Source organism: Pithys albifrons, chromosome 20, assembly GCF_047495875.1.
Source record: "Pithys albifrons albifrons isolate INPA30051 chromosome 20, PitAlb_v1, whole genome shotgun sequence".
Taxonomy (NCBI): domain Eukaryota; kingdom Metazoa; phylum Chordata; class Aves; order Passeriformes; family Thamnophilidae; genus Pithys; species Pithys albifrons.
Window position 1 is genome coordinate 10,435,481 of NC_092477.1, and position 12,418 is coordinate 10,447,898.

Consider the following 12,418-nt stretch of genomic DNA (forward strand, 5'->3'; position numbering starts at 1 on the left):
CTTGTCTCTATTGCAGGGACGAGCTGGCAGCGACGGGGCCCGGGGAATGCCAGGCCAGACAGGACCAAAGGTAAGCACCACATATTGATGTTTTTTGGGAATCTACATCTGCTTTTTAGCAGGAATGAACAGAGGGATCCGTGGAGAGGGAGCCCACCTTGCTTGGAGGAGGTTTTTGAGGTGGTCCAGACTCCTGTGACACTATGGAAGTTAAAAGGGAGAGGTTAAACACACTCCTAGAAGGCAGAATAGCAATTTTTTTCTTTTCTTAGTTTTTTAATGCTATTCTTTTTAATTGCTGAATCCTCTTAAGGATGAAATATGCTCCCTTGTTTAAGAATGAAATATGCTGCAGTTGTAAAACAAATAATTTAGAGTTCCAATTACAAAACTCAAACATGTATGAGTGGTTGGAAGCATCCTAGAATATAACTGCAAAAAAACATACCTATTAACTGGGTGAGGAAATGCAGGAGGTGTGGTGAGGAATTCTAATCCCCTGTATTTTTATTGGAGACAAAAATCCCTTCTTTCTGCTGGTATTATCAAGCAAGGAAGAAGCTGCTCCACTGAAATTGAATGCAGAGAAAGTTTGCTCAGGGAATCATGTCTTAGAAGGTTTAAGTACTTTATTATGTAGATACTTAAGGCTGCAATAGATGGGGGGTTTTGATACAGAGACAGGAGACTGCAAATCATTTATCCAGTAAAGTGCTTTAATGAGCGTCAACTGCCCTCTGAGGAGGGGCTGCCAGGGAGGAAGGGAACCAGAATAACGAGCAGTGCTGGAAAGGAGAGGGAAATCTGCTGTGGGCAGAGGCAGAGAGATGCTCTAGGACCTGCCAAAAGGAGGGAGCTGGAAGTTACTCTGGGTGCATCCCTGGAGAGCCCAACCTGCCCTCCCGTCTGCCCAGCTGTGATGGAATTTCCTTCCTTTACTTTCCTTTCCTTTGTTAAAGGGAGGAATTGGTATTATTTTAGTAATTCAAATACCATGAATATGTGAAAACCCAAGTGCCTTCACCCCATTACAGACAAAAAGGGACTTCTCTGTGATCTTTGTTCACTGTCACCCATGATTTGCAAACACCCCTGTGCCTTCTCTCTTCTCCAAAGATTTGAGGTATTTGGGAAAAGGTTCTCTCTGTGCACTCCTGTCCTAGTTTCATTATGGCAGTTTGCAGAATTTATTTCTATATATTTATTTCCTTGGAGTGTCCAGGAAGATTTAAAAGGATGTGTGGGATGGATTGCAGTAAAGCTCAGGATGGTGTTTGGGCAGGTGTGGGAATTCCAGTGTCCAGTTTGCTCACCAGTGGATTGCAGTTTGTAATTCTATGGAATTAGAGCTAAATAAATAATTGGATTTGAAGATCCTGAAGAGAAGGGAGGTGCTTTAGATCATGGAGAAGTCACCCAGAGAAACTCTGAAATCCACAGGAAAAAAAAGCATTTAAACTGTAGGTGTTGGGAGGAGTTTAACTCCAAATTACTTTGAGGGTGGGGTTTTTTTCCCCTGTATTAATCTATAATTTTGAAATCATCACTGGCCTGATGGAAGGTTGAAGGCTGAGTATCTGAGAGAGAAAATTGATCCTTCCTTGACACAGAAAAGAAACAAGTTGGAAGGATATTCAACTGCAGGGAGAAATGTGCTCTAAACTGTTTTTTCTTGCAGGGTGACCGAGGGTTTGATGGCTTGGCTGGTTTGCCTGGTGAGAAGGGGAACAGAGTAAGTTTTTTCTTCCACTTGTCTTCTGAGAACTGACTGGAATAAAACCTTGCAGGAGGAGGTGGCTGAGGAGGACTGGGAGGAGGGCAGATATTGTTGGGGATGTGCCACAGTGGTGTAATTGAGAGAGACTGAGTGTCCCTAAGAGCCCGTGGGATGTCACAGCATCCCTCCCAGCATTCCCTTCCCAGGAAGCTGCAAGATCCTTCTGGGACTGCTCAAAATTGGAATAGGGGGAAAAACGCCTTAATAAAATGCAAACTGAAAAATAAAGCAAGAGGCAAAACCTGCTGTTAGACAGTGCAGTTGGGGATGGAAATTGCCAGAAATTACAATGGGTTTAATCTCTTTGCTTTATAATTAAACAGTGGGGGAGGGGGAAAATGGAAGAAGATGGTTCCTTTGGCAGGCTGTGAGTCCCTCCCCTCCCTGGAGAGTGCAGGAACTGCTTTATAAAGCAAGGGAGTGTTTGAGCAGCAGAGATTGAGTCGTGATTACAAGTTACACAGGGAAGGGGAGATGATGCCTGAGAGAGATGTTTAATCAGCCAGCACTGGAGTGGCATGGCCTGGGCACAGCAATAACTGTGTGCAGAGCACGAGTCCTGCTCCTGAAGGAGTTCCTCAGTTCCCAGCCTCCTGACAAAGTGCCATCAGTAAATCCCAGGAGCTCCAGCCCTGGGGGATGAGCGTGGGGGTGCTGGAGCCCATGAGTGGTAAAGAAGAGCTGTTGCTGCTTCAGAGAGCACAGACACAGCAACTGTGAGGGTACAAATTCCTTCAGCAAGTGCAGACAGAGAAGTCAAATCCATCACTTGCTTTATTACCATTCCCTGATGTTTTCCATTGCCAGAGTGTTTCTGCCTCCTCTGAACTATTCTCTGCCTTTCCTTTATAGGGTGAGCCAGGTCCCCATGGACCCCCAGGAGCACCTGGAGAGGATGGGGAGAGGGTAAGCGTGTCTGTGGATTCAGAAGCCCTTTGAATTCATAACGAACCCCTGTAAACCAGAAGCAGATGCACCATCAGCCAGAGACGTGGCAAGAGCAGCCAACACATGAGAGCTCCATCCCTGTGCCCTGGGGATGCTGCTCTGTGTGGCCATGGAGGGAGGGAAGCAGAGCAAGGAGATGGGAGTGAAGTGAAAAGAAGAATTTGGTTTTAAAGATCTGGTCAGAAAACTCAGGTTTTGTTAAAAGAAAAAAGTACAGCATGAGCAAAATATTTCTCCTCACGGTGAGCAAATATCTCTTCTGATTTTCTGAGATCCAGAGAATGGCAGCAAGACTTGGGGAACAGAAATTCCAGACAGACGTAGGAATCAAAGATTAAATTGTTCACTTCTCTTTCCACTCTGTTCAGTCAATAATCAAATACCTCTAGCAAAGCTCAAACTAAGTGATTACAGCTCTAGAGAGCTGGTTTAAGGGCAGAGATTGAAAATGCTGAACCTGTGGGGTGAGGAGCAGGTGGTTTAACCAGAGGAGCCACTGTGGATTTCCCAGCCTCTAATCCCCTTCCACGATGTTTTCTTTCCACCTTTGGCTATTTGTTTCTTCTGTAAAGCTCAGATAATAACACCTTCCTCACCACAGGGTTGGGAGGATTAATTAGTTGCAGCTCTAAAGTGCTTTGAAGTCGAACAGAGCAAACCTGTGTCTTGCGGGGGAAGAACGAGTGTCTGGAGAACTTTAATCCTAAAGAGGAAAAGAAACTATTTGAGCTGTGCAGGGAGCTCAGAGGGCATAACTGAGAAGAAGAGCATGAATTTTATCAGCAGAGGAGGAGGGTTTACAAGGCCTGGCTGCTGGGATTGATTTCCTAAGAGGGAGTCTTGGGTTTTGGGTGATTTAAAACAACTCAAAGGAGGCACTATCTAATAATTTTGGGAATTTTGGGGGACACCAGGAAGATATGGGAGTGGGAGGATGAACCCTCCACTGCCTCTGGTTTATCTGAGCAGCCCTAGTTTGGCTCAATCACATTCCCAGGGTGTTGCTCCCATACTGCCTTGCCATTCAGCTGGGTATTAAATCTTGTGGTTATTGTCTCACATGCCCTGAATTGTTTCTACAATGTCTTGTCTGGTTGCAAAATTCATCTTTATAAACATCAACATGAATTATGAAGTATCCTTGGAGCATTCCTAATCCCTGGTAAATTCTGCATACACAGCATTAGTCTCCAGGCTTACAAGGTTTTCCTCATGCACAGATACCCTTCCAGTCCTCCAGGGAAGCTGCTTTTTTTGGGGAATATTATTTAACAAGAATGAAACACCTGTGATGGGACCAAAATATAACTGGTTTATTCTGTCTCTTGCTGCTCCTCTCCTTTTCTCTGCTGCTGAACAGGGAGATGATGGAGAAGTTGGACCCAGAGGTCTTCCTGGAGAACCTGTGAGTATCTTCTCCACTGGCTTCATGTCCTGCGGCTTTGGTTCAAGGTTTTGATGTGATAATGATGTTTTTAGATGTCCCACTGGACAGTTTTCCTGGTGTTAAACAAGACCCTTGAGGTCCTGCAGGGACTGAGCTTCCCCTGCTTGAAGATCCACATGAACAGTTTAGGGAGTGTCTGTGCTGTGACAAGTCTGGTTTGCGTATTTTCACTAGGACACCCACCACAAAGAGAATATGCTCTGGGCCTTGTTTGGTTGACTTTTTATTATTTGTTTTGTTCTTAATTGATTTTGTTTGCTCACTTGGTGGTCATTGAAAAAAAATGTAACTGTAAATGTAAAGCTTAACTTAGATTGATCTTAAAATTTTCCTGCCTGTATCCTTCTTCCTGATTTAGGGTTGAGTTGAGTAGGTTGGAGTGGAAATTAGATATGATGGTGCCATGTGAAACACGGGTTTTGTGAGTGTTCATAGCAAATTCCAAAGAGAAAAGGCTTTGTCTGCTGTCCCAGGGCAGTGGCAGCTTCACCAGGTAGCTCCTGCACACTTTGCTCTGTGCAGCATCAGTAATACCTTATAAACCTCAGGATGAAATCCTGGTGAGATTGAATTCAAGGGGACTTTTATCCTTCATGTCAGTGGGGTCAATATTCTGCTCACAGTGCACAAAACTTGATAAATCTGCAGTTTGTCAGTGTTTGGGCTGAACCAGGAGGTGGGAAGTCCTGGTATCAATAAGGTTAAAGGAGATGTCAGTGCTGTTGGACAAAATCCTTTGGACCAACCCAAAGAAATGCTTTCACAGAGTATCCCACTGAAAAAAAACCCCAAACAATTGTATTGTCAGTTAAATACTCTGAAAAAGCATTTCTTCTCCTAATACTCAATATTTCTTAGTTTATTGGCAACAGCAAGCCCTGCTGCTGGCTGGCTGCAGATTTTTGTGTGTAGTACAGTTGCTGGCTGCTTATTTCCTCCAAAATGCATTTCCTTTGTTATGACAAGAACATTATCTATCATTTACCATCAGCTTTGCTTTCAGAATGTCTTATTTGGTTGTCCTGAGGCCCAGTGTGGTGGCCCGAGAGTAATTGATGGGAATTGTTGGACACAGTTCATGTGAGAAAGGGAAGGGTTGGCATTTACAGACTCACTGGAACTAAATTATAGACAAGATGTCTGATTAACTTGTTGGAAAGATTAATCAACTCAGCTATCTCCTTAGCACACATCTAAGCAATAACTTATGGGTTATTAACTTCTTAAGAGCGTTTATGTGCTCAGGTAACACAGCAACAAAAGAGGAACTTAAATGATGATACCACATGCAGGGAAGTTTATTTCTGTTTCAGCAACATGAATAGAAATCTCTGGGATGGCCAGAATCATGATTTCAACTGCATTACAGCAAACTTTGTCAGAAATATAAACTCCTAAATCTGGGTGTTTGTTGTCTTCTCTACCCTGAGCCAAAGGAGGGTCTTTCCAAATGTAACGGTGACTGAAACTGGTGGTGGGACTTCAAAATGGGTTTGCCTTTCTCCTGCTCCATTTCCTTCCATTCCCCATCACCCACTGATCTCACCAGAATTCCTGCTCCGCTGGAGTTACTGCAGGGGTTTAGCACATGGAGTTTTCAGTGCCTGGGACAGACCCCTTGGTCTATTCACCCTTTTTTTTTTTTCCTGCAAACAGCATTTTTGCACGATCAAAATCCCCACAGCCTCCAAGATGAGGCACTTTATTCATCTCCCCTATTTTTTCCTGTAACATTTCATTTTAATTCCTCAGTTCTCTCTGCATCATAAAAAAGAGGACATATAATATTTGGGCAGACAGATAAAACTGCTCATCAATCAAGAATGATTTTCACCCATGACAGTTCATGAGCACCATCCATACAAATCCCAGCATTGCCTTATGGGTCCCTCATTTCAGCAAGGGACTGTGTTTCAAAGATGAGCTCTCAGACCTGCAGTGGGTACACACAGACCCCACCCCTCTCCTTCACCTCAACCCCCCTGAAGGCTCAGGGTACAGGAGGTGCTGGCAGGGGGTGATTTGCAAAGCTTTCTATTGCAGCAATACAGTTCTCCTGTTCTGCCATGTTTGTTCTTATTCAATGTGATGCTCCATCCTACCAATTTCCCTGAAGATGACATGAGGTTAAATCTGGTGAGAAAGCTGGAAATGGAAAGAAAACACCAGGATACCAAGAGTCCTGACTGGTTAAAGTTGGAGAACCAAATGGCTTTGAAAAATGTACATTTGTGCTGCAGGCTGAAAAACCTTTCCCACCCTTGCTGAGTTGTATAGATTGCTGATGATAAAAGCTAAATCTGGAGAGATTTTGAAATGCTGACCCTAACAATCCATTAATGTTATCAGGTCACCCTTCATAATACTCTCCCTCTAAAATGACTTGGCTGCAAAGTGTTTTGCATCCTTGTGTGCATCACAGGGTAACCCAGGAATATGATTAAATTAATAACAATAAGTTGGTTCAAGTGGGTTTTCTTCCAATCCAAAGAATAAATGCCTGTGCCTGTATTATTTATCTTTACAATTCAAGGATTTGTGCACACAGGATTTCTTCTCCAGCAGTTTTTAAGTCAAGAAAGCTGCTGTTGCTGCAGACCCAGCGAGGTCACTGCCAGCCCTGCTGTGTCCCTGGGCAGTGCAATGCTCAGCCATGCACGAGCTCATCCCAATCCATGCTTGGGAGGGCACTGGGAATGCTTAACCCCATTTGTTTCCCCCCACAGGGACCCCGAGGACTGTTGGGACCGAAGGGGCCACCAGGACCCCCAGGGCCACCGGTGAGTTCCCAGGGCTGCTGCCCTGCCTGAGCCTTCCAGACAAAATACCCCATCCCCATTAGTCATTCAAGCAGATAATCCAGCTGCATAATTTTTGACATCTGTGCAATGAAAAGCAGTGGTATTATTAAAAAAAAAAAAAAAAAATGGCTTAAAGTCTCTTTTCTTCCCCATTTTCAGTGGCATCACGTCCATTTAGGGCAGCTGAAGATTTGGCCCACCTGAGTAAATATTAATGCCTCGCTCAGGCTGAGAGGGAAGAATGGGAGTTATTAACACAGTGGCTTTGCTATTAACTTTTGCCTGAGGGCTGGTGAGGCTTTAAAGCAGTTTGTTCATATTTTGGGCAAAAGCTGAGGAGGGAGCGTGTTGGTTTGTATTCAGGAGACAGTCACCTTCTCCCTGCAAGTGCCAGTGCAGGGGCTCTGTCCCTAAATCACTGCTGCTCACTGCAGTCCCAGAACTTACAAACCCAAACCCAGGCTGCTGCTGGAGCTGAGGGAGTCAGTGTTTAATGGGGAGTGTTGGGAAGCCCTTGACCCCTCCTGGGAAATGAAGACATCTTTGCTGTGAGCTCCCAAACCTGCTACAATTTAGTGATGGGAAATTTAGTGCATGATTTGCTTCAAAACTGTCTTATCTCCCACAAATGTGACATTACACCTGAATACCTTGTGCTGCCCCACAGCAAAGGATTAACCTTGAGAAAAGGAGGCTCAGGGAGACCTTCTTGCTCTCACAACTTCCTTGAAGTGAGGTGGGAGTCAATCTCCTTGGTTACAAGTGACAGGATGAGAGGAAATGGTCTCAAGTCATGCCAGGGGAGGTTTAGATTGGTTATTAGGAAAAATGTCCTCATGGGAGGGGTTGAAAAGCATTGAAATGGGCTGTCCATGGAAGTGGTGGAGTCACCATCCCTGGAAGTGTTCAGAAGGCACGTGGATGTGGCACTTGGGCACATGGTTTAGTGGTGAACATGGTGGTGGAGATGGGTTGGCAGTTGCACTTGATCTTAGAGGTCTTTAAACAATTCCCTGATTATGCAACAGGGACTGGGGGACATCTCCAGTTGACCACGGACCGTGTTATCCCCTCAGTGACAATGGTCAGGGAGTATTTGACTCCAGATGCCTTTTGTTTTGGCTCAAGGCAGCTCAGCCCTGTTGCCTTTCCCACCTGCCCTGTTGAGTGATGCCTTGCATCCCAAGGCAGGTGTTTTTTCCCATTTTCCTTTGTTCCTCTGTGCCTGTTTGCAGTTGGAGGCAATCCAGCTGTGGTACTTAGCCAGGATTTGCTCGACCTGGTGCTGATTCTGCCTCCCAGGCAGGTTAAACCGGTGGGAAAAACACTGAAATGACTTTTTAAAGTGTAAACAGGATCCGTGGAATTGGCTGCTTTACCAAACACCTTTAGAAAATTGTTCCCTTTCCATGTGGTCCAAAGGGCCTCTTGATGTTTTGCTATTTTTTATGGCAATTTCCCTTCTTTTCTCGTGCAGAATAACGAGAAATTTTCTTACTGCTGTTTTTTAAATCTTTTCTCAGGGTGTGGCTGGTATGGATGGACAAACAGGTCCCAAAGGGAATGTGGTAAGTTCTCATTGCAAATTTCTACAGGCAGCTCAAATATTATATGGAGCAAAATATAAAATGTACTCTATCAGATTAGATTTGCTAATTGCTTTTTAGCCTGGTCTCAATTCCTATCAGAGCCTGTGAAAAACACGGAGAGTATCTTCCTACAGCAAATGGCTGTTAATTTATTATAATTTCTGATGGAATTACACATTATTTCCCCATGAAAGATGAAACATTTTCATCGAGATGTGTGTTGGTCTAATGAATATCAAAATACAGCAATTTAACTGAGAGAAAAAAATCTTCCTGTGCCTCATGCTTTGCATGGATAGGATGGAAAAGATTCCCTGGAGAAGAGCAGATGCAGAGCCAAATAGTGCCAGAGTCTTGCTCAGCTCCTCTGGGCTGCAAATCCCTGCAGAGAAATGAGTGTGCCTGGAAGTAACTTCACCCCTCCCTATCCCAGAGGGACAGGAGCTGTTTCCAGGAGCTCTTGGTTGCTTGGAGAAGGTCAGAGAGGGTTCAGGGTGCTATGAGGGTTTGGATCCAGGAGCTCAGGTCTACGCAGGCAGTGGGAATACAGGGACAGGATGAGGAGGATCCACATGTCTGTGCAGGGCAGTTGTGGTGCCTGAGAACACACCAGCCCCGCTCTCACCTTTCTTACCTTCATCTCTGCCCTTGTCTCCTCACAGGGTCCTCAAGGTGAGCCAGGTCCCCCAGGACAGCAGGGTAACCCAGGTGCTCAGGTAAGACCACAACGCCTTTCCCATAGGTAGGAAAAAGGAATGATAATTAAACACAAGCTTTGCTCCCCTGCCAGAGACAGGCCCAGCAACACGGTGATTTGCTGGGATTGGCTTGATGACACATTGCTGGTACATAATCTTCCTGAAAACACCCCCAGTTTCAGAGCCCTCCAGTTCTCACCTGGCTTTTGCTGTGTGTTGCAAAGCCAAGCCCAGGTCTGAGCTGTCCTTTTGGTTGAGTCACATCTCATGGCTCACGTCTAATTTTCAGCATCCTACAGTCCAGTTGTTCTACAGCCAGATGGGTAATAGAGATGTCCAAGCTTTGCTGTCAGCCTTCTCCATGGCTCTCAGAGTCTTGTTCCTCAGAGCATCTCTGCTCCCACCCTGGGCCGAGCCTGGCTGCCCATGGCCGGGCAGTGCAGCTCTCCCTGCAGGAGCCACATCCTGCTAAAAGGAAATTTTATCATCCCTCCCAAGACATTTTGAGAATGAATGGAGCTGGGGATATCCCCAGCCATCACAGGCACTAGAATAATGCTCAGCTGAGCCCCTGCCAAGATGCATTTGGAAGGAATAACTTGTTCCTTAATGACCCTTTTTTTTTTTTTTCTTTTCACAGGGTCTTCCAGGTCCACAAGGCGCGATCGGTCCCCCAGGAGAGAAAGTACGTTTCAGTTTTGCAGCTCTGGCCTCAGACAACTGTTGCCATTGATATGCATTTGCTCCTTCAGCTGCTCCTTTGCCCCATATGTGACATCTGTTTGCAGCTGTGTCCATGAAAGTCTAATGCCTCTCATTCCAGACAGAGGAGAGATCAAGACAGCACGGTTTACCTCTAATTCATAATATTTGCATTCATTTCCCCTCTGAAGAGAAGCATTTTGAAGGCAGCCTATGGTAAAACATCAGGAGAGGATTGAAAATTGTCTTTTTCTGTGGGCTGGATGGTAATGGGAAGAGCCCATGCATTTGGCTCACTCAGATGAGTTCTCCTGCTTCCTGCCTCTTGGAGTTTCTGTGGCTGTTGGTGTGGGGTGGCTGCTGGCCTTGGCTCCCCACAACAGCCCTGGGACCATCAGGATTTAGAGAAGGGGAAGTTTTGCCTACAGAGGGGTCATTTTCCAGGGCTTTGCTCAGCTTCCATCAAGCAGAGACAGAGTGTGTGTCTGGTGTGTGCACTGGGAGAAGACTGCTTGTGTGGAGTGGACTCAAGTTATTGACAATTCTCCTGCAAAGGAGCACTTTAATAGTTCTGTCAGATAAGTGGCACTTCCCAGTGGAGTGAGAGGTCAAGGGTTGCTTAATTAAAAGGTGCTCACTGAGGAGTGTTAAACCAGCAAGTCCAATCAGCTGGAGCAGTTCCTCTCCTTTCTCACTTAATCACCTTGAGATTTGTCACCAAAGAAGGGGCATTTTTTGAACCTGTGACCCCGCAGTTCAACATCCTCCACCTTGTCCTTGTGCCCCTGAGCAGCATCGTGTCCTCTTGGCAGGACACAGTGTGGTGCCCCGTGCCCTGAGCTCTCAGTCCTGCCTCCTGTCTGTGTGTGTGAGGTGCCAGCACGGGCACTGCAGCATCCCAGGATGCTGGAACAACTCTGCCCACAGAAATAAACTGGCTCCCTATAAACTGTGGCAAGCTTTTCCAACAGGCTCATGTCTGTGCAGCCTTGTACAGATAGGAAAAGAAAGAAATGTGACTGAAAAGCCCCGTCCTCTGATGCTCTGGAGACTGACCATTGAACTGTTGTCTTTGTGTTTGTTTTCAGGGGCCACTGGGCAAACCTGGTCTCCCTGGCATGCCTGGTGCAGATGGGCCCCCGGTAAGTCATGCTCTTCTGGTACCCTGTCTGGCACTGGGGCTGATCCTGCCCCATCCACCCTGGGGTGGACCTTGGGCTTGTGAAGTGTTGTGAGCCCATGTCATGGTTTAACCCCAGGCAGCAGCCAAACCCCACATTGCTGATCCCTCACTCCCCCATCAGTGGGATCAGGGAGAGAATGGGAAGGGTAAAAGCTGGAAAACTTATGAGTTGATATACAAAAAGTTTAATAGTGAATAAAACAGCACAGCCCACAAGGTCAGGCTCACCCTTGCCCCTGTGTGGGCTGGTTTGGGAAGCCTCTCTGCTCCCAGCTTTGCTCACTCTGGGTCCTCCTCACCAACTCCTCAAGCCTCTCTTTCCTTTCCACCTGTTTCTCCTTTCGGTTCTCCAAACTTTGGCAGTTCCCAAGGCAGGGACAGGCTCCTGTGTGTTTATGCACATCACAGCACGTGCCTGGGGTGGTCCTCACCTCGCTGGGGGCTGCCAGGCACTGCTGCACAGCAGAGATAAGAGCAGGGGGAAATTACTTGTCAATGCTCTATTCTTGCAGCTTCCTCCTATAACCCTGCATTAAACATAATTTGCTCCTTGCTCTAGAAATTGGCCTTAAAAATCTCTGGGCTTTAAACCTGCTCTCATTTTTACCCATCTCAGTTTTCACCTTGTTTTAAGAATGAAAACTGTAAAGTAGTTGCATTCTATTAATGCAAATACAGAGCGTGGCAAAAAAAAAATTGCATTTCCCACCCTGGGATTATCATTCCTACAGAGGGCACTTGGAACATCCATACACTTGTTAGCTGAGTCAACAGAGCAGCTAAAGCAAAGCCCAGAACATCTCTAAATCTGTAGGTTTTGATGTGAAATTCCTGCAGCAGCCTCCAGGGAGGTTCTGCTGGAGAAGCCACGGGGTCTATTTTTGTGCAGACTGGAGGCTGTGTGAGTCCTGCAGGCTGAGCACGTGGGGGTGTGCATGGACACAGGTAGACATGGGGTGGGCAGGGTTTGAGGGCTTGTAAACACAGGGGTTGCTCTTTCCAAGCACAAACCCCTGCCCGTGTTCTATTTATAGAAATCAGTGTTGGAAGACACCTGAAAACCCCTGAGGGCCTGATGTGTCTCGCTGCAAAAGCCAACTCAGTTGCTCATCAATTTTTGATCTCAGCAGCATGTAATGGAGATGGGTTTGAAAACAGTGATGATTGAGTGCAGAGTGGACCAAGGCTTTTGAAATCCTTTGTGCCTCCCCTGGGGTGCACGGAGGTACCTGGGGCTGAAGGCAGATGTGGTTCTATGAGCCCCTTCTTGGTT

General features: G+C 46.1%; 1 protein-coding gene across 2 annotated transcripts in view; it reads left to right on the top strand.

Moving 5' to 3' along the window:
• Positions 1 to 12,418, top strand: part of COL5A1 (collagen type V alpha 1 chain) — a 145,901-nt gene that overhangs the window by 88,657 nt on the left and 44,826 nt on the right. For both annotated transcript variants that reach the window (XM_071574160.1, XM_071574161.1), the window contains exons 17-25: positions 17 to 70; positions 1,679 to 1,732; positions 2,630 to 2,683; positions 4,086 to 4,130; positions 6,899 to 6,952; positions 8,497 to 8,541; positions 9,225 to 9,278; positions 9,901 to 9,945; positions 11,051 to 11,104. In XM_071574160.1, the coding sequence (XP_071430261.1) occupies positions 17 to 70; positions 1,679 to 1,732; positions 2,630 to 2,683; positions 4,086 to 4,130; positions 6,899 to 6,952; positions 8,497 to 8,541; positions 9,225 to 9,278; positions 9,901 to 9,945; positions 11,051 to 11,104 (459 nt within the window). The remainder of the gene's footprint in view (positions 1 to 16; positions 71 to 1,678; positions 1,733 to 2,629; positions 2,684 to 4,085; positions 4,131 to 6,898; positions 6,953 to 8,496; positions 8,542 to 9,224; positions 9,279 to 9,900; positions 9,946 to 11,050; positions 11,105 to 12,418) is intronic.